The sequence below is a fragment of the Apium graveolens genome, unplaced genomic scaffold (assembly GCF_009905375.1).
Source record: "Apium graveolens cultivar Ventura unplaced genomic scaffold, ASM990537v1 ctg3109, whole genome shotgun sequence".
NCBI lineage: Eukaryota > Viridiplantae > Streptophyta > Magnoliopsida > Apiales > Apiaceae > Apium > Apium graveolens.
In genome coordinates, this window is record NW_027417942.1 from 22,508 (window position 1) to 43,011 (window position 20,504).

At 35.9% G+C, this 20,504-nt stretch overlaps 1 protein-coding gene across 1 annotated transcript; it reads left to right on the forward strand.

Moving 5' to 3' along the window:
* Nucleotides 1–7,465: 7,465 nt before the first annotated feature.
* LOC141700941 (uncharacterized) lies at nucleotides 7,466–8,454 on the forward strand. Its single transcript, XM_074504602.1, has 3 exons — nucleotides 7,466–7,805; nucleotides 7,941–8,019; nucleotides 8,127–8,454. Exons 1-3 carry the CDS (start codon nucleotides 7,466–7,468, stop codon nucleotides 8,452–8,454), a joined length of 747 nt encoding a protein of 248 aa, XP_074360703.1.
* Nucleotides 8,455–20,504: the final 12,050 nt, after the last annotated feature.

The following is a 20,504-nucleotide window of genomic DNA, read 5'->3' on the forward strand; positions in this document are numbered from 1 at the left end:
CCCTCTTTGTCTGCATCATTGACATTCATTGACTCACTAGCAATGATGTCCACCTTTATTTCTCATGTACCTGCATTTCTCTCATGATCTCTCTATTTTTGCATCAAGGGCCCCCTTGGCTTCCTACCCTCACACCCTCACCTTCACCATCTAAGGTGGGACTCCTCTCACTCACTTTTTACAGACCTGAAGAAATGGTCTGCATTTGTTCACTCATTTTCTCTCTCTGTTTTCCTAGGAGCAACCCAGACTCTCACTCAGTTCACTCCCTTCCCTCAATCCTAAGCGTGATTGTACTATTACTAAGTCATCTGCACTTGTGACAATTGTTGAATTTTGAAGTTGTGCAGAGACTCCCGGCGATGAGAAATATCCATCGGGATAGTAATATGACTATCCGACGGATGACTGCTGTAAGGCACATCCGTCGGGATACAATCACCACTCGACGGATGAATAATATCCACCGGGAGAGTAGAAATAAATGAGTTAGAAGTGGAGACTATTGTAGACTCTGTGCAGTTTGATGAAAGTTTGGGCACAGATGTCTCAATAGACTCAGAAAGAAAAGGCAAGCGAGCCAACAAATCATCTAAAAGATGATGCTCACTTGCTTGGATTTTTGGCTTCTCCAACAGAGTTAATGATGGAGAATTTGGTTGTGATGTATGAATCATGTCTACATCCAGTGAGTGTGTGGGAGAATTTGGTGTTTGAGGTGCTTCATTTAGTAATAATTTTGGCTGTGACTCCACATTTATTGGAGCCACATCAATCTGACTTTGAGATGGTGCAGTGACTGGGTCATTAGCTCCAGTTTGCACTGTGTGTGTGCCATGTGCATCCCCAAGGGTTTTAGATCTTTTCTTCCTTGCATAAGTTTGTGGAGAGGTTGTGTCCCTAACCCTCTTGTTCTGTGCTCCTGGTTGGGAGATTGTTTTAATAGTAACATCCTTTTGGGAGGATGAAACTAGAAATGAGCTAATATCCAGATTAACAACCACAGTTTGTTGGGAAACTGTGGTGTGGCTAGGCTTAGGTACACTAATCTCACCAGCCTTATCCTTAGGGTTTCTTTGACTGTCACCCTGTTCCTCACCTAACTCACCCTACTTCACACTCCTCTTTTTGTGTTTGGTAGGTTTTGTAACTGGTATCTTTTGAGAGACACCAGAGGGAGCTTTCTTTGATTTGGTTTTTGAAATTTTTGATTTGGTAGCTTGGATAGGCATATGTTGGGTCATTGACACAGATGCCATTGCTACACTTAAAGGCAAAGAAATTTGTGAGGTTGGAATTTTGGAGACATTGGTGCTTATTTCACTTACCTGAGGTCCCTCCACGATTGGAAAGTAATGGAGGGCACCTCTTTGTGGTGACTTGCCCTGTTGAGATCAGCAATGACTCTCCTTTCTTGAATCCAACAATTCAATTTATTGGTTGGGTTCTTAACAACAATGTCCTCCATAAGATGGTTAGCAAGAATCATAAAAAATCTAGCATAATAGACACTTTTACCTCTCTTATTAAGTTCTCCTAACTTATAGCCTAACTCAAACAAGATCAAGTCACTGAAATTAAAGTACTTATCGGTAACTAGCATGTAAAGCATGTTAAGCATGGAAATGTTAATAGAGTCAAAGTTGCTAATTTTACCAGAAAATACTTTAGTTACCACATCACACAGATAGCCTTTCTAAGACCTAACCTCCTAATCTCACTTAACTTAGAAGTAGGAAGTGCATAGCTCATAGAATTTAGCAAGTTAACTATATCAGTGTCTGTGCGTAAAACAGTAATAGTGTTATCTGGAAATCTAAAACATGCTTTGACAATGCCACTATTAACATTAAACTGTTTACATTTGTGAGTGAAAGTTATGGTCTTGTTAGTTGAGTTATACACGGTAGTTGTCTATATCACTTTCACAACTTCACAGTATATAGTGGGTGATTCAAGCATGATATAACTGAGTTTACAGCTCTTCACAAAATCCATCATCTTGTGAAATTCTCCAGACCGAGGAATCTCCTTATTCACAAGAGCTGCAAAGTTGTTCTTTTCATAGATATATCCAGATTGAGACATGATTTTGACTACAGGTGCCATTGTTAGAGAATGAGAGATTTGCAGAGAGAACTTTTGCTTTGGAGAAGAAAGGGAGTTAGAGCAATTGAATTGAGAGTGATAAAAGAAAAGAATGAAAATGAATTTTGCTTTTATACTCTCTTAAAAATAAACTGACAGATGTAGTAAAGAACCAATCAAAATAGCCCAAAATAGCCGTTTAAATTAAAATAAACTGTCAAAATTCTATCAATCATCCGTCGTGATATACTTACAGACTGTAAGTAAACTCGATGGATGATGTTTAGAAAATTAACGGCTATGATTTGGACAACTCGACGGATGGGAGTAAAACAATTTATCCATCGGGTAATAAAATTTTCCAGAAAGGTAATTGATATTTATTAGGAAATTTTATTCCGACGGATGATCAGACTCGATGGATAATGATCATCCGTCGGGATGTAAATTTTGACTTAGCCAAAATTTCATCCAAAACAGAAAAATCAATTAAATTTCTGGCTGCATTTTAACTTGCAAAAATATTTGAAATAATTCAAGAATAATTAAGCATACCTAACTCACTTACCAACCCTGAAAAGGTGATTTTATCAAGTGGCTTGGTAAATATATCTGCAAGTTGTTTTTCACTTGGAACAAAATGAAGTTCCACAGTACCATTAATTACATGTTCCCTAATGAAGTGGTACTTGATGTCTATGTGCTTTATTCTTGAATGTTGTACTTGATTCTCAGTAATGGCAATTGCACTTGTGTTATCACAGAAAATAGGAATCCTTTCCACTTGCAGATCATAGTCTGGCAATTGGTTTTTCATCCACAAAATCTGTGCACAGCAACTGCCAGCAGCAATATATTCAGCTTCTGCTGTAGAAGTAGAAACTGCATTTTGCTTTTTACTGAACCAGGATACTAGCTTGTTCCCTAGAAATTGACAGGTTCCTATTGTACTTTTTCTGTCAACTCTACAACCTGCATAATCTGCATCTGAATAACCAGTTAGATCAAAACCAGAATCTCTAGGGTACCAAATGCCAAGTTTTGGTGTACCCTTGAGATATCTGAAAATTCTCTTAATAGCTATTAAGTGAGATTCTCTAGGATCAGCCTGAAATCTAGCACAAAGACATGTAGCAAACATTATATCTGGTCTACTAGCTGTTAAGTACAGAAGTAAGCCAACCATGCCTCTATAACTTGAAATATCCACAGACTTTTCAGTAGAGTTTAATTCAAGTTTAGTTGCAGTGGCCATGGGAGTTTTTGAAGATGTGCAATTCATTAGTTCAAACTTCTTTAAAAGATCATAAATGTATTTGGTTTGACTAATGAATATTCAATCACTAACTTGCTTAACTTGTAAACCAAGAAAGTAAGTTAGTTCTCCCATCATGCTCATTTCTTACTTACTTTGCATTAATTTAACAAACTTTTTACAAAGTTTTTCATCTGTAGAGCCAAATATAATATCATCTACATAAATTTGAACAAGTATGCTAGATCCATTAACATTTCTAAAGAATAAAGTTTTGTCTACAGTACCTCTAATGAAGTGATTCTCTAAAAAAAACTTTGATAAAGTGTCATACCAGGCTCTAGATGCTTGCTTCAATCCATAAAGTGCTTTCAGAAGATAATATATATGTTCAAGAAAATTTGGATCCTCAAAACCAGGAGGCTGACTGACATAGACCTCCTCTTCCAAATCTCCATTCAGAAAGTCATTTTTGACATCCATTTGATAGACTTTGAAATTGGCATGAGCTGCATAGGCTAGGAAAATTCTGATGGATTCAAGTCTTGCAACAGGAGCAAATGTCTCATCAAAATCTATTCCTTCTTGTTGACAATAGCCCTTAGCAACCAATCTAGCTTTTTTCCTTATAACTATGCCATTTTTCATCCATCTTGTTTCTGAATACCCACTTGGTGTCTATTGAGTTCTTTCCTTTAGGCTTGGGTACCAGCTTTCACACATTGTTCCTTTCAAATTGGTTTAGCTCTTCCTGCATAGCTAAAATCCAATTAGGATCCAATATAGCTTCTTCTACATTCTTTGGTTCTTCCTTTGATAGGAAGCTGCTATACATACATTCTTCTTGAGTTGTTTTCCTTGTTTGAACTCTAGAAGATGCATCACCAATAATTAGCTCATAAGGGTGATCTCTTCTCCATTTCCTCTGTTGAGGTAGATTTGCTCTAGATGAAGAGGCCTCATTGTTATTTTGATGTGTGACTGAGTTTTGATTATGAGAAACTCCCCCTGAGTTTGTGAATCTTTGATTTGAGAAAGGGGAGCTTTCTATAGGTGATCTATTCTGACTTTCAGCTTCTCTTAATGTTCCGACGGATGATTCACTTTGGGTTCCGACGGATGAAGCTGATTGTCTCCCGATGGATAAGGCAGATTGTCTCCCGACGGATGAAGCATTTTATAACTCGACAGATGTTGAGTTATGAGCTTCATTAGTTGTAGATTTTTCGACATTATCCTTAGTTACTATTTCTTGATCACTTTCATCATCACTGTCATCACTAACCATCTCCACATTATCAAACTTGAGGCTCTCATGGAAATCTCCATCTTGCAGTCCTTTAATCTTTTTATCATCAAACACAACATGTATTGATTCGACAACAATGTTGGTTCTTAGATTGTAGACTCTATATTCCTTTCCCACAGCATATCCAACAAAAATTCCTTCATCTGCTTTAGCATCAAACTTCCCATGTTGATCAGTTTGATTCTTTATGATATAGCATTTGCAGCCAAATACATTTTGCTTGATTGACCAAAGAAATATTCTGAGTGTAGCAGACAGTCTTCATAGCCTCAGCCTAAAAATATGTTGGTAACTTTGATTCTTCAAGCATTGTCCTTGCAGCTTCAATAGGGGATCTGTTCTTTCTTTCCACTACTCCATTTTGTTGTGGAGTTCTTGCTGCAGAAAACTAATGCATAATCCCATTTTATTCACAAAATGATCTCATCACAGAATTCTTGAACTCAGTTCCATTGTCACTCCTTATTCTTCTTACCTTAAAATCAGGATGATTGTTGACTTGCCTTATGTGATTGATGATGATTTCACTACCTTCATCTTTAGATTTTAGGAAATTTGTCCAAGAGAACTTTGAGAAATCATCCACAATTATTAGGAAAAATCTTTTCCTTGAGATGGACAACACATTGACTGGTCCAAACAAATTCATGTGTAGCAATTGCAAAAGTTCGTCAATTGTTGAATCAAGCTTCTTTCTGAATGATGCTTTAATCTGCTTTCCCTTTTGGCAAGCATCACACAATACATCTTTTGTAAACTCCACTTGAGGAATACCTCTAACCAGTTCTTTCTTAACAAGCTCATTCATGGTCTTGAAGTTTAGATGGGACAGCTTCTTGTGCCATAGCTAACTTTCATCTTGACTTGCTTTCCAGAGAAGGCAAGTGACAGATTCTACATTTGATGGGTTGAAGTCAGCTAGATACACATTCCCCTTTCTCACTTCAATGAGAACCACTTTGTTGCTCTTTTTGTTTGTCACAACACATTCTACTGAATTGAATGTCACTGAGTTGCTCTTATCACAAAGCTGGGTGATACTCAACAGATTATGCTTGAGACCATCCACTAGGGCAACCTCTTCAATAATAACATTGTCTTTTGAAATCAAGCCATATCCCACAGTAAAACCCTTGTTGTCATCTCCAAAGGTAATACTTGGGCCAGCTCTTTCCTTGAACTCAATGAGCAGGGTAGAATCTTCAGTCATGTTCCTTGAGCAACAACTATCCAGATACCACAGATTCTTTCTGTTTCTCTATACACATATAAATCAAATCAAGTTGATTTTGGTACCCAAGTTTCCTTGGGCCCTGCCTTGTTAGCTTTCTTCTTTGGTTTCTTAGGTTTAATCTCATTTGACTTGGGAATTTCTGATTCATCTTTAGTCATTTGAGTTGGACCTTTGAAACCAGTCATTTGAATAGAATTATCATGCATATTTTGATTAACAGGAAAAGGCATGCTATTTGCAAACATGTTATTCCAGTAAGGCATGCTAAATGGCATTTGGGGGCATACTAAATACAACATAATAAGGATTAGGTGCAAAAGGCATAGCAGCAAATTGTGCATTCATATTCTGAGCAGATATAACATTCATAGACATAGCAAACATGTCATTCATGTTGGGAAAGGAAGGAGGTACAATCATGGAAGTAGGCATGGCAATCTTGCAATTAACAGACAAATGATTAACACTACCACACTTAACACAGATTTTTCTTGGAGCATATTTATCAGGTGTGTAGTTGTTATGTTTGTTAATTCCTACTTTCCCATTTCTATTTTTTTTTGTTTCTAGCATCTGTTGTAACCTTAATCTTTTCTAATCTATCATTCAATTGCTTGATGGACGGATGACCGACATTGAAAAAATGATTGAGAGTGGCTCAAACATGGACAATATAATAGAGGAGGCTCATGTTGAACATAAAGCTCTTTATGGAAAAATATTACTTTGATAAGCATTGAAGTGAGCTTCGGAGGCAACCAAGATGGAGAGCTCCTGTAACAAATATCGGGAGTACAAAGAGAATTAAGTTAAAATAATTTCGGAGCTTATTTGTCATCGGCTAACAATGAAACACCAGATGACAATAATATTGTGGAATCTCCGGTTCATCCTAAAGGTGCAAAAGCAGCCAAAAGGAAAGGAAAGGGAAAGAAGAAAGTCATAGACGTGGATGCTGAACGCTATGAAGAAATGACAGATATGTTCAATGCCTAAAGTTGTCTCTATTGGAAGAATAATAAGAACCATGTTAAGGAGATGGACTTAAAGATCATCATGACATATACAAGTATTATCACTAAAACTCAACGTGAAGTGCATGCGGAAATGATAGAAGAAATAAAAAGGAGAAAGTCATCTGGATTTTAGTGTTTGGTTTTTATTGTTTGGATTTTAGTGTTGAGATTGTATTGTTTGGATTGTAGTGTTTGGATTTTAGTGTTTGGATTGTAATGTTTGGAAGAAAATCGTTGTAATGTCTTTGTTGTGAGTTAATGTTTGAAATAAATTCTTTTTAAGATTATATAAGATCATCAATATAATCATATTAGTAAAAACCAAACATGGCTGATATTTTGATATTTACAAAAAGTTTGCTAAGAAAATGTTCAATAAAGATGACGATGAATATGAGAAATATCGTCTCCGTCTCTTTAACAAACTTCAAGGGGAAGGATCTTAATCAACGCCTCGGAGAACGATATACAGAGACCGTGAAGCCGGCCATGAACATCTAGTGAAAGATTATTTTGCAGAAAATCCAGTCTATACCCCGGAAACATTTCGTAGAAGGTTCAGAATGGGGAGACATGTATTTCTTCGCATTGTAGATGCTCTCTCCTGTTTTGATCCATATTTCCAACAAATGGTTGATGCATTGGGAAGAAAAGGCTTATCACCTCTACAGAAATGCATTGTTGTCATACGTATGTCGGCATATGGAGTCTCCGCCGATGCTGTTGATGACTATATCCGAATTGGTGAATCAACCATCATTGAATGCTTGAAAAAGTTTGTCACTGATGTTAAATTGGTGTTTGAAAATGAATACTTGCGAAAACCAAATTTAAATGATGTTCGACGTTTATTAGAGATGGGAGAGGCCCGTGGGTTTCCCGGTATGATGGGTAGTATTGATTGTATGCATTGACAATGGAAAAATTGTCTTAAAGCATGGAAGGGGATGTTTATGAGTGGTCACAAATGGGTTCCAACGCTCTTAGTTGAAGCTGTCGCCTCTTCGGATTTATGGATATGACATGCATTTTTTATAGTTGCTAAGTCTAACAATGATATAAATATTTTAGACCGATCACATTATTCGATGAAGTGCTTGAAGGTCGTGCCCCTGAGGTAAATTATACGTTGAACGGTAACAACTATAATTTAGGGTACTATTTAGCTGATTGAATATACCCATAATGAGCTATATTTGTTAAAACAATTTCACGTCCACAAAGCGAAAAGAGGAAGTTATTTTCCAAATATCAAGAAGGTCAGCGAAAAGATATTGCACGAGCATTTGGTGTATTGCAGTCTCGTTTTGCAATTATACGTGGCCCTGCACGATTCTGGGATAAAGGAGATCTTGCTAGAATAATGAGAGTATGCATCATACTACAAAATATGATTGTCGAAGATGAAAGAGACACATATGCTACTATATTTGGTCCGCTACCATCCTACGATGACACAACAAATGGAATATCGCAACCAAATATAGGCGAGGAGTCTTTTGTTCCGCATGAAAACTATATCCAAAGAATTATCCAGATTCGTGATCGATAAAAGTATCGTCAATTGCAGGCTGATTTGGTGGAGCACATCTCATATTTTCATAATTCCCGTTAATTATTTGAATTTTATGTTTTTAGTTATAATTATGTGTTTTTGTAACGTTTTTTTCCTTATTTTTATGTCGTTTATTTGAGTTTATTAAAAAAATCTTCAATTTTATGTAAGTTAAAATCAATCATATTTTATTAATTTTAAATAATTTATAACTGAAATAGTGTAACTTAATTATACGTAAAAGTAAATGAACATTAGATTCAAAAAATGAAAAAGGGAATAAAATTATGGGATATTGTGGGACATAAAAAAGTAAAAAAGTTGGTCATTCCGAGAGGACTTGTTTAGTCAGGAAGAGTGATGCCCAACTAATACCTTGTTGTTATGTGAGTGGGGTCCAAAAATAGTATAAATCGGTCATGCAGAATATACATGCGCTGTTGATGCTCCCACTGGGGCCTGTAAATACGCTCTTGTTATATTTTGTTGCATCTTAATATCATATAGTTTATCTTAGCTTATGCAGTTAATTAATACAGTAGACAAGAAAGTTGAAAAGGATCTCAATTTTATTAAAGACCCGGGTCTAAAACTTATTTAGGTCACAGTTAGGAACTTATTAGAAAGTGCTACAGGAATTCAATATTTTCGTGTATATGCAACTATAAAGCTCGCCAGTTTACATCCAAAGACCTTTTACATTTAATTATAAGATAGTCAAGAACATTTAAGGTTCAGGGGTCATAATTTTTAAGCTTAGTGATTTTTTCGGCCTCAAAATTTGCATCGGTGTACTTACAAAATCCTGAAATTTAATAGCGTAACTTTTTAGTGTTCGGGTATCCAAAATGTACTTTTTATGTTTGAACCGGGAAAAAAATAGGTGAAAATCGGTTGGTCTAAGGATAAAATGGTACGTTTTCAGTATTTGAGGAGCAAAAAGGTACAACAATAAATTACGGGGACTGATGAGTATATTGGTGCAAAATTTGAGATATAAAATATGATTAAGCCAGATCTTTATCATATTTAACGTGACTACTGACTAAAGGGCGAATCATGAACATTATGTATCAAATAAATTATTTTCATGACTTGCTAGAAATCAGGGCATGGCCTAATCAGCTAAATATTTGCGTTCACAGGTGACAAATTAGTTCATACACATTATTTACTTTGAATTGATGCAACTGACAAAAATTTTACACCAAATATGTGACATGTGAGGTTATTTCTGTTTGATAAAGTACTGGTAATATGCATATAATTCTTCTAATGATGCATCAGGATCAATAATAAACCTCCCACAACAGAAACTTTTCTGGTACAGTATTAGTGGTTTAATTAGAAAGCAAGAAAATAAAGTTAATGTTCAAGCAAAATATCTAGTTGGCATCTTGCTAGACGAATGTTGTAAGAGGTGGAATTTTTTTGGATCATGTTCTCTTATTACAAGAGATGCAATGTATACATGGTTAATGCAATATTATAGATCGAGAATTTACAGTTATCTTACATGTACTTATTTTTCAGTGCAGTAATACTTATTTGATTTAGAGTAAAATGAAAACTGTGTACCTGTAGTTTCAAGCTTCTGCATTGTGTGTACCTCAAATTCAAACAATGCAAAACGCGTACCTCCAGTTTGCAAAGTTGTGCAAAGTGTGTCTTTCCGTTAGTGTAGTGTTAACGCCGTGAGGACCAAATTGAAAACTAAAGAAACCTATTTATAATTTTTCACATTTGTATACATATACTCGAGTTATATCATTTCCAACCCGAATTCTATAAACCCTAATTTGTAGAGCTCACTTTCTTTTTACTCTTTTTTCCAATTGATGGCTGAAATATGTGATTGTGGTGAAGCACGAGCTCAACGCACTACAAGGACTGAAAAGAATGCAGGAAGAAGATTCATTGGTTGTGTTCATGAGAGAAATGGGTGTAACTACTTTCGATGGATTGATCCGCCATTGTACAGTCGTAATATAGCTGACATTGGTGGTTTGTTAAGGCGAATTGAAGCTAATGAAGATGAAATTGAAAAATTGTGTTTGGTTCAAGAAGAGCAGATGATGAAGTCGAAGAAGAACAAGAATTACTTTAAATGTAGCTTCTTTGTGGTTGTAATGTGCTTGGTGTTTGTATACTTGTGTGCTAGTGATTTAGGACAAGAAATGTAGTTGCTTGCTTTAGTTATGTATATTGTGGTTCATTGTGGTTAATGTAGTATTTGATGTATTAATGAATGAATCAAATTTGTTGTTGTGTAAATTCTTGATGTTTGCATTTTCTTGATCACCATAGCATTTTGTTGTTAGGCACGCTTAGATAAAGCAGTGATGATAATATAATCATCACTGATGATAACATAAGCAACATGACAAGACCATAACAACTTAAGCAACATGATTTGCAAAGAAATAAAAGAAACACATAGAAGAACACCAAAAACAAGAACATAATTATCCCTCCATATCCTCTTCCACAATGGCCCTCACTGCACCTGGTGGTTCTTTAAAAATCTCTATACCCCCTTCACCAGCTTGGCAGTAACTAGCCGAGGATAGGGCTTCCTGATTTGCTCCTTCACTGATCTCCTCCAACTGGACATCATCCCGGTCGTCTTGCATGGGGTTTTTGATGAGCTCCAGCAAATAAGCCATTGGGTAGTTGGGATCATTCTCCCAAACTAAGCATCAGCAGAATCACACTCAAGAGTCACAGTGGTGATGTTATGCTCCCAAGCATACTTAAGATCATAGTAAATCCCCCACAGTTGTGCATGCAGAGGCACAGCAAGGCCAATCATCCCCCCCACACCCAGAGACCCATTGACCATTACTATCTCTTAACACACAACCTACAGATGATTTCATTGCAGACCTGTTAAAGATGCCCTTCTCATTGATCTTGCAATACTCATCAATTGGTTTACTCCAATTTACCATTAATTCCGTGTGTAGGGTATTTGTGTTTTCAGATTTGATGTCTTTAGCACAAGTAGAAGGTGCAATTTATAACCATTAAACTAGTGTTAGATTTAAATGCACCATTATTGTAACCACCTGTTTTTTAAAGCAAAACAAGTTATAATGTTTAATTTTTTGACAAGACCAAATCTGATCAATGCATGTCATGTCAATGTTGTAAACACCAAAGATTCCCACTATGAAGCTACAAGCTATCAGATTTAAATGCAATATGAGCACAGTTAAATGAATAAAAAACTGATCATACAATTGCAAAAGTAATGCCTTCTCATATATAATCAAAAATGAAGTACATAAGTTTTTCCTTGTATTGGAACTGCCCCAAAATGAAACATTCAAAATTGCTTGAATTTTGAATCCAAAAAACAGTGCCTAAATCAAGGATAACTTCATAGTTTTATAGCTTCTAAATAGCAAGCATAATTACTTAAAATAACAAAATTAACCTAATAAAATACTTCATAACTTCCATAATGGTTGCTTGATAATTGATGCCTTCTTTGCATTTCTAGCTGCTTCAATTTGTTTTAGTCCAGACACCTGTTTACCCTCAAATTTACCTTAGCATGGCTGAATTCCCAATGGTGCATTATCTAGGAATGCATGTTCAGTTGTAGGTGTGAAAATGCCACATTGACTATGTCCTGTACCAACAGTTGGGAGAGTGTCTGCAGTTGGGATTAATGGGACTTCATTTGCACTACCATAAACATTAACTACATCAACAACAACTTCAACCGATTTCTTCTTTTTCTTAGGCATTGATTTGTTCTTTAGCATTATTTTTTTCTTAATTTTAACCCATATGATAGAACCTAAAATGGCATGATCTTCACCTCCTTCAACTGTTTTATCATGTTTCTACAATTACAAAATGCAAAACCAAAATTAGTTCATAAAATTGAAAATTATGATGTAAATAAAGTAGTCATCATAAAATTATTACCTTTGCTGGACATGTCCTAACATTATGTTTGGTCTCTCCACAATAGCTGCATACAACATTTGTGTGTTATCTTTTTGGCTTAGTTTTTTATGGTACCAGGTCCCCTGGCACCACATCATTTTTTTGTTTCTTTTTTTCTTTGACCTGCCTGGTTGAATTTTTATCTGAGGATATAGTGACCCAGGAATGGCATCTTATCCTAATACTGCTCACTATTGATTGGTTCTACAGTACATGCATATATTTTTAAAAACATGTCCTTCTCATATGTCTTATGAATATAACTCACCAAAGAAAGGTTTTTCCACTTTATACAAGCACAAGCATGGTAACAAGGTAAACCAGCTAGGTCATACTTTCTGCAAGCACAAGTCTTATTATCCAAGTCTACTACAATCTCATGACCACCATCAGTCATAGTGCATAAATATTTACTAGCACCTGACCATTGTACCATTACACCACCACTATACTTAACAGCCCTGAAATGTGCAATAAAATATGAGTAAAATGCAACAAAAAATAAAACTTGTAAAAAATATAAATTAGTACTTACTTGCTAACTTTCCTCATTGCATTAAGACATATAGGATTTAGTTGATAGGTGTGCAACATTTTATCCCTCCTAACCTGAATTCTTTTCATGACAGCCTTATGTATTCCTTGTAATAGTCCAATGATAGGTAAATCTCTAAAATTTGCAATGCTATTATTGAACACCTCACAGTGATTATTTACAAACATGTCTGACAAGCAAGTATTAGGAAATGCTCATCTAGTCCACTGTTGTTGGGAATATATTGTGAACTTGATGATTTCATTAACAAAACACCATAGTAGATTTTACTTAGTGAAAAATATAGCACTCGACGGATGACCAAATATAGTCCCGACGGATGACTCAATATAGTCCCGACGGATGATGGTTTGACATCCGTTGAGTGAGTAGCTTATGTAACAATAAGTCATGTAGCACATTTCTGTAAGCACCTTTGTATAGATTATGTAGTAGCATATAAGTCATGTTGACTTTAATTAGATATACAGAATATGTTGATTAACTGTAAATATATGATGTCTTGTAATCATGCATAAATGAAATGAAGTCAAGTGCCAAATAGCTACCCGACGGATGATAAACAAATTACCCGACGGATGATCAACAAGACTACCCGACGGATGATCATGTACTCGACGGATGATTCAATTTAAACATCCGTTGACAGTGACAACACAGTCACATGCGTCGAGTGTTTACAAAAGGAATATGTCAGCCTAATCAACAAGGTTTTCGAGAACAAGAAGCATTGCCATTTCCATGCTGGTTTGAAGATATTCAAAGATACTGGAAAAGAGCAATGAAGCAGCATTGTATTTGACTAGATAGGATTTTGTTTTATTATCTTGTCTTATTACAATGTAATCTTGGTGATATATAAACTAAGAGTAGCAAATAGAACAACAATAAGACTAAGCATTTTTACTTTCTTAGAGAAACAATTGTAAGCTGCATTCTTAGCATTTCTCTGTAAGTTTAGTTGTTCATTTCGTAAGCAGCTGTGAGCTATCAAGATTTGCAGAGTTCTCACGATATATATATATATATCTGGTGGATACATTCAAATCCACCAGAAAGTTTTAAAGAATTGTGTTTTTATTACTTTGTGTTTCGATTCATTTGAAGTTATTATTCCGCACTTTGCAAATCAATTCACACAGATATATATTTTAAGTTAGAACATTTTTAAACAAAGAAAAAGTTTCAAGAATTCCATTCAACCCCCCTTCTGTAATTCTTGTTGCATTGTTAGGGATTAACAATTGGTATCAGAGCAAGCTCTTGATAAACAAAGAGTTTAAAGATCACAACAAAACAACAAGATGAACAAGAAGGATGTAGGAGTCAAGATTCCTTTTCTGGATAAAGATAATTACCATCATTGGAAGGTAAAGATGCATCTCCATTTACTTTCTCAGGATGAGGCCTATATGGATTGCATAGAGAGAGGTCCTCATGTGCCAATGAGAGCTGCAACTGGAAACGAGCCATCTGTCCCCAAGCCAAGGCATGAATGGTCTGATCCTGATATTGAACAAGTCAGGAAAGATAAGAAGGCCATGAATATCCTGTTCAACGGAGTTGATGGTGACATGTTTGACAACATCATCAATTGCAAAACTGCCAAGGAAGTTTGGGATACTATACAGATTATCTGTGATGGCACTGAGCAAGTAAGGGAAAATAAGATGCAGCTGCTCATTCAGCAATATGAGCATTTTCATAGTGAAGAAAGTGAGTCTCTCACTGACATCTTTAGTAGGTTTCAAAAACTACTAAATGCTCTAAAGTTGCATGGAAGAGTGTATCAGACAAAAGATTCCAATCTAAAGTTCCTTAGATCTCTTCCAAAGGAATGGAAACCAATGACAGTCTCATTGAGAAACTCTCAAGACTACAAAGAATTTATCTTGGAGAAACTGTATGGGATCCTGAAAACTTATGAGCTTGAAATAGAGCAAGATGAGAGGATAGAGAAAGGAAAGAAGAAAGGAGGTTCCATTGCACTAGTTGCTGAGCTGGAGAAAGAGAAGGAGATGAAGATAGAAGCTGTTGAGTCTACTTCAAGGGTCTGTGAAAACAAGGGCAAGGGGATGGTAGCAGAAAATGAAGATTCTTTGAGCCAAGATGATATAGAAGACATTGATGAACATCTAGCATTTCTTTCCAGAAGATTTTCCAAGATCAAGTTCAAAAAGAACTTTGGAGCAGCTAGGCCAAATGGAAATATGGTGGATAAATCAAAATTCAAATATTTCAAATGTGGCTTGGCAGGGCACTTTGCCAGTGAGTGTAAAAAGTCAAATTCCTTCAAGAAAAAGTTTGAGCCTGTGGATTACAAACAGAAATATTTTGAATTGCTCAAACAAAAGGAAAAGGCCTTCATTACACAAGAAAATGACTGGACAGCAGATGGTCTGGATGAGGATGAGGATGTCAGCTATGTCAACCTAGCCCTAATGGCCAAGTTTGATGAAACAGAGACAAGTTCATCAAGTAATCAGGTAATCACCACTAACCTAGCACATTTATCTAAAGATGAGTGTAATAATGCCATAAATGACATATCTACAGAACTATATCATTTGCGTGTTACTCTCAAGTCTCTCACTAAGGAAAATGCTAAAATTAAAGAAAACAATTTCTTTTTAAGTGAGAGGAATAATGTGCTAGAGTCTCAGTTTATTGAGTTTGAGAAATTAAGAATTGAGTGTAAAATTGACAAAGAAGAATTAACTGAGTCCTTGAAGAAAGAAGAGATCTTGAAGAAGCAGCTTGAACGGGAACAAGAGGTGATTAAGGCATGGAAAACATCCAGAGATGTCCATGCTCAAATCAACAAAATTCAAGGGATTGAATCCTTTTGTGATGCAGCCTGGAAGAAGAATAAAGGGAAGCTGGATTCCAAGTTGGTAGAAGGATTGCTAACAGATGTAGACTCGACGGATGATGAGAGTCATCCGTTGGATAACCAAAAGGATTATCCGTCGAGTGAAATAAATCCTCATCCGTCGGCTGTGAGCAAACCTGTTGGAAAAGCCAAACTTGCCAAGTTAAATGAAAAGTATGGATCAGTTTCCAAGAACTTCATTTCAGGAGAATCTAGTCAAGTGAAGAAGGAGAAGAAAGTGAATGTTGGTCATCTGTCTATCAAGCAATTGAGTGACAGACCGGAAAAGATTGAGGATAACACAGACTAAAAGAAAGAATAATAGAAATGGGAAAGAAGGAATTAACAAATATAGCACCTACACACTTGATAAATATGCTCCTAGAAAAATCTGTGTTAAATGTGGTAGTGCTAATCATTTGTCTGTTAATTGCAAATATGTCATGCCTACTCCTATGTCTGTACCCTCCCCTTTTCCCAACATGAATGCCATGCCTCCTATGTCTATGAATGCTATGTCTACACAGAATATAAATGCACAATTCGCTAATATGCCATTTGCACCTAATCCTTATTATGCTGCATTTGGTATGCCTCAAATGTCATTTAGTATGCCTTACTGGAATAACATGTTTGCAAATAGCATGCCATTTCCTGTCAATCAAAATGTGCATGATAATTCTGTTTTAATGAGTGGTTTCAAAGGTCCAACTCAGATGACTAAGGATGAATCTGATATCCCCAAGTCAAATAAAATTAAACCTAAGAAACAGAAGAAGAAAGCTAACAAGGCAGGACCCAAGGAAACTTGGGTACCAACATCAACTTGATTTGATTTTAATGTATGCAGGGAAACAGGAAGAATCTATGGTACTTGGATAGTGGTTGTTCAAGACACGTGACTGGAGATTCTACCCTGCTCACAGAGTTCAAGGAGAGAGCTGGCCCAAGTATTACTTTTGGAGATGACAGCAAGGGTTATACTGTGGGATGTGGCTTGATTTCTAAAGACAATGTCATCATTGAAGAGGTTGCCTTAGTGGATGGTCTCAATCACAATTTGTTGAGTATCAGCCAGCTTTGTGATAAAGGCAATTCAGTAACCTTCAACTCAGAAGCCTGTGTTGTGACAAACAAAAGGAGCAACAAAGTGGTTCTCACTGGAGTGAGAAAAGGGAATGTGTACCTAGCTGACTTCAACTCATCAAATGCAGAATCTGTTACTTGTATTCTCAGTAAAGAAAGAACTGGTTAGAGGCATTCCTCTAGTGTAGTTTTCTAAGGATGGACTGTGTGATGCTTTCCAAAAGGGAAAGCAAATTAAAGCATCATTCCGAAAGAAACTTGATTCAACAATTGAATAACCTTTGCAACTGCTACACATGGGTTTGTTTGGACCAGTCAATGTGTTGTCCATTTCAAGGAAAAGATTTTGCCTAGTAATTGTAGATGATTTCTCAAAGTTCTCTTGGACATATTTCCTCAAGTCTAAAGATGAGGCTAATGAAATTATCATCAATCACATAAGGCAAGTCAACAATCATCCTGATTTCAAAGTTAGAAGAATCAGAAGTGACAATGGAACTGAGTTCAAGAATTCTGTTATGAAAGTATTTTGTGAAGAGAATGGGATTATGCATGAATTTTCAGCAGCAAGAACTCCACAACAAAATAGAGTTGTAGAAAGAAAGAACAGATCATTTATTGAAGCTGCAAGAATAATGCTTGAAGAATCAAAGTTGCCAACATATTTTTGGGCTGAAGCTGTAAATACCGCATGCTATACTCAAATTATCTCTTCGATAAATCAAGCAAAATGCATGACTCCCTACCAATTGTTCAAGAACAAGAAGCCAACTCTAAATTTTCTTCATGTCTTTGGCTGTAAATGCTACATCTTGAGAAATCAAACTGATCAGAATGGGAAGTTTGATGCTAAAGCAGATGAAATAATTTTTGTTGGATATGCTGTTGGTAAAGCACACAGAGTCTACAATCTAAGAACCAACATTGTTATGAAATCAATACATCTTGTGTTTGATGATAAAAAGATTGAAGGACTTCAAGATGGAGATTATCATGAGAGCCTCAAATATGATAATGTGGAGATGGTTAGTGATGATGATAGTGATCAAGAAACTATATCAAAGGATAATGCAGAAAAATCCACTACCAATGAAGCTCACAATTCAACATCTGTCGAGTTGCAAAATGCTTCATCCGTCGAGAGACAATCTGCTTTATCAGTCGGGAGAAAACCAGCTTCATCCGTCGGTACTCAAAATTCACCATCCGTCGGGATGTCAAAAGAAGCTGAAAGCCAGGGATCACTTACAGAAAATACCCCTCTCTCAAATCAAAGATCCATAAACTCAGGGGGAGTTTCTAGTAATCAAAACTCAATCACACATCAAAACAACAATGAGGCCTCTTCATCTAGAGCTAATCTACCTCAACAAAGGAAATGGACAAAGGATCACCCCTTTGAGCTCATCATTGGCGATGTATCTTCTAGAGTTCAAACAAGGAGAGCAACTCAAGAAGATTGTCAATATAGCAGCTTCCTCTCTAAGGAAGAACCAAGGAAGGTAGAAGAAGCTTTATTGGATCCTGATTGGATTTTAGCTATGCAGGAGGAGCTAAGCCAATTTGAAAGGAATAATGTATGGAAGCTGGTACCCAAGCCTAAAGGGAAGAATTCAATAAACACCAAATGGGTATTCAGAAATAAGATGGATGAAAATGGCATAGTTATCAGGAACAAAGCTAGATTGGTTGCTAAGGGCTATTGTCAACAAGAAGGAATAGATTTTGATAAAACATTTGTTCCTGTTGCAAGACTTGAAGCCATCAGAAACTTCTTATCCTATGCAGCCCATGCCAATTTCAAAGTCTATCAAATGAATGTCAAAAGTGCCTTTCTAAATGGAGATTTGGAGGAGAAATTCTATGTCAGTCAGCCTCCTGGTTTTGAAGATCCAAATTTTTCAGAATTTGTCTATTATCTTTTGAAAGCACTCTATGAACTGAAGCAAGCACCTAGAGCCTGGTATGACACTTTGTCAAAGTTTGTTTTAGAGAATCACTTCACTAGAGGTACTGTAGACAAAACTTTATTCTTTAAAAATGTTAATGGCTCTAGCATACTTGTTCAAATTTATGTAGATGACATTATTTTTGGCTTTACAGATGAAAAACTTTGCAAAAAGTTTGCCAAATTGATGCAAAGTAAGTATGAAATGAGCATGATGGGAGAACTAACTTACTTTCTTGGTTTACAAGTTAAGCAAGTTAATGATGGAATATTCATTAGTCAAACTAAATACATTTATGATCTTTTAAAGAAGTTTGATCTATTGTATTGCACATCTGCAAAAACTCCCATGGCCACTGCAATTAAGCTTGAATTAAACACTACTGAAAAGTCTGTGAATATTTCAGGTTATAGGGACATGGTTGGCTCACTTCTGTACTTAACAGCTAGTAGACCAGATATAATGTTTGCTACATGTCTTTGTGCTAGATTTCAGGCTGATCCTAGAGAATCTCACTTAGTAGCTATAAAGAGAATTTTCAGATATCTCAAGAGAACATCAAAACTTGGCATTTGGTACCCTAGAGATTCTGGTTTTGATCTAACTGGTTATTCAGATGCAGATTATGCAGGTTGTAGAATTGATAGAAAAAGTACAATAGGAACCTGTCAATTTTCGGAAAATAAGCTTGTGTCCCGGTTCAGTAAAAAGCAAAATTCAGTTTCTACCTCAACAGCTGAAGCTGAATATATTGCTGTTGGTACTTGTTGTGCACAAATTTTGTGGATGAAAAACCAATTGCTAGACTATGGTCTGCAAGTGGAAAGAATTCCCATTTTATGTGATAACACAAGTGCAATTGCCATCACTGAAAATCCAGTGCAACATTCAAGAACAAAGCACATAGACATCAAGTACCACTTCATAAGGGAACATGTAATGAATGGTACTGTGGAACTACATTTTGTTCCAAGTGAAAAGCAGCTTGCAAATATATTTACCAAGCCACTGGATGAATCCACATTTTCAAGGTTGGTAAGTGAGTTAGGTATGCTTAATTATTCTTAAATCTTTTCAGATAATTTGCAAGCTGTAATGCAGCATGAAATTTAATTGATTTTTCAGTCTTAGATGAAATTTTAGCTAAGTCAAAATTTCCATCTCGACGGATGATCTTTATCTATCGAGTTTGATCATCCGTCGATATACAAATTGTTAACAAAAATTAATTATTTTTCTAGAATATTTTATGACTCGACGGATAACTGATTTATTCTCATCCGTCGAATTATCTTATTTTTAGCCGTTGATTCCCTGAACATTATCCATCGAGTATACTACAGTTTATAAGTATAACACGATGGATAATTGAAGGAATTTTTACAGTTTATTTTAAACGGCTATTTTGGGCATTTTTTATTGGTTACTTTATTTTACTTTATTATTTTTGACAGTTATTTTTGAGATAGTATAAAAAAGCATAAATTATTTTTCTTGCTTTTCTTTTATCATTCTTAAATCATCTGCTCTAAATTCTCTCTTTCTCAAAAGCAATTATCATATCTATCTTTGCAATTTCCACTCTCTAACAGTGGCACCAGTCGTCAAGATCATGTCACAAACT

Bases quoted from the DNA above. Each gene is read 5' to 3' on its own strand.
- LOC141700941 (XM_074504602.1), top strand. From the start codon at position 7,466: ATGGGGAGACATGTATTTCTTCGCATTGTAGATGCTCTCTCCTGTTTT. The intron at 7,806-7,940 runs GTATGCATTGAC...CATTTTTTATAG, and splicing joins TATGATGGGTAGTATTGATT to TTGCTAAGTCTAACAATGAT. The intron at 8,020-8,126 runs GTAAATTATACG...ACGTCCACAAAG, and splicing joins TTGAAGGTCGTGCCCCTGAG to CGAAAAGAGGAAGTTATTTT.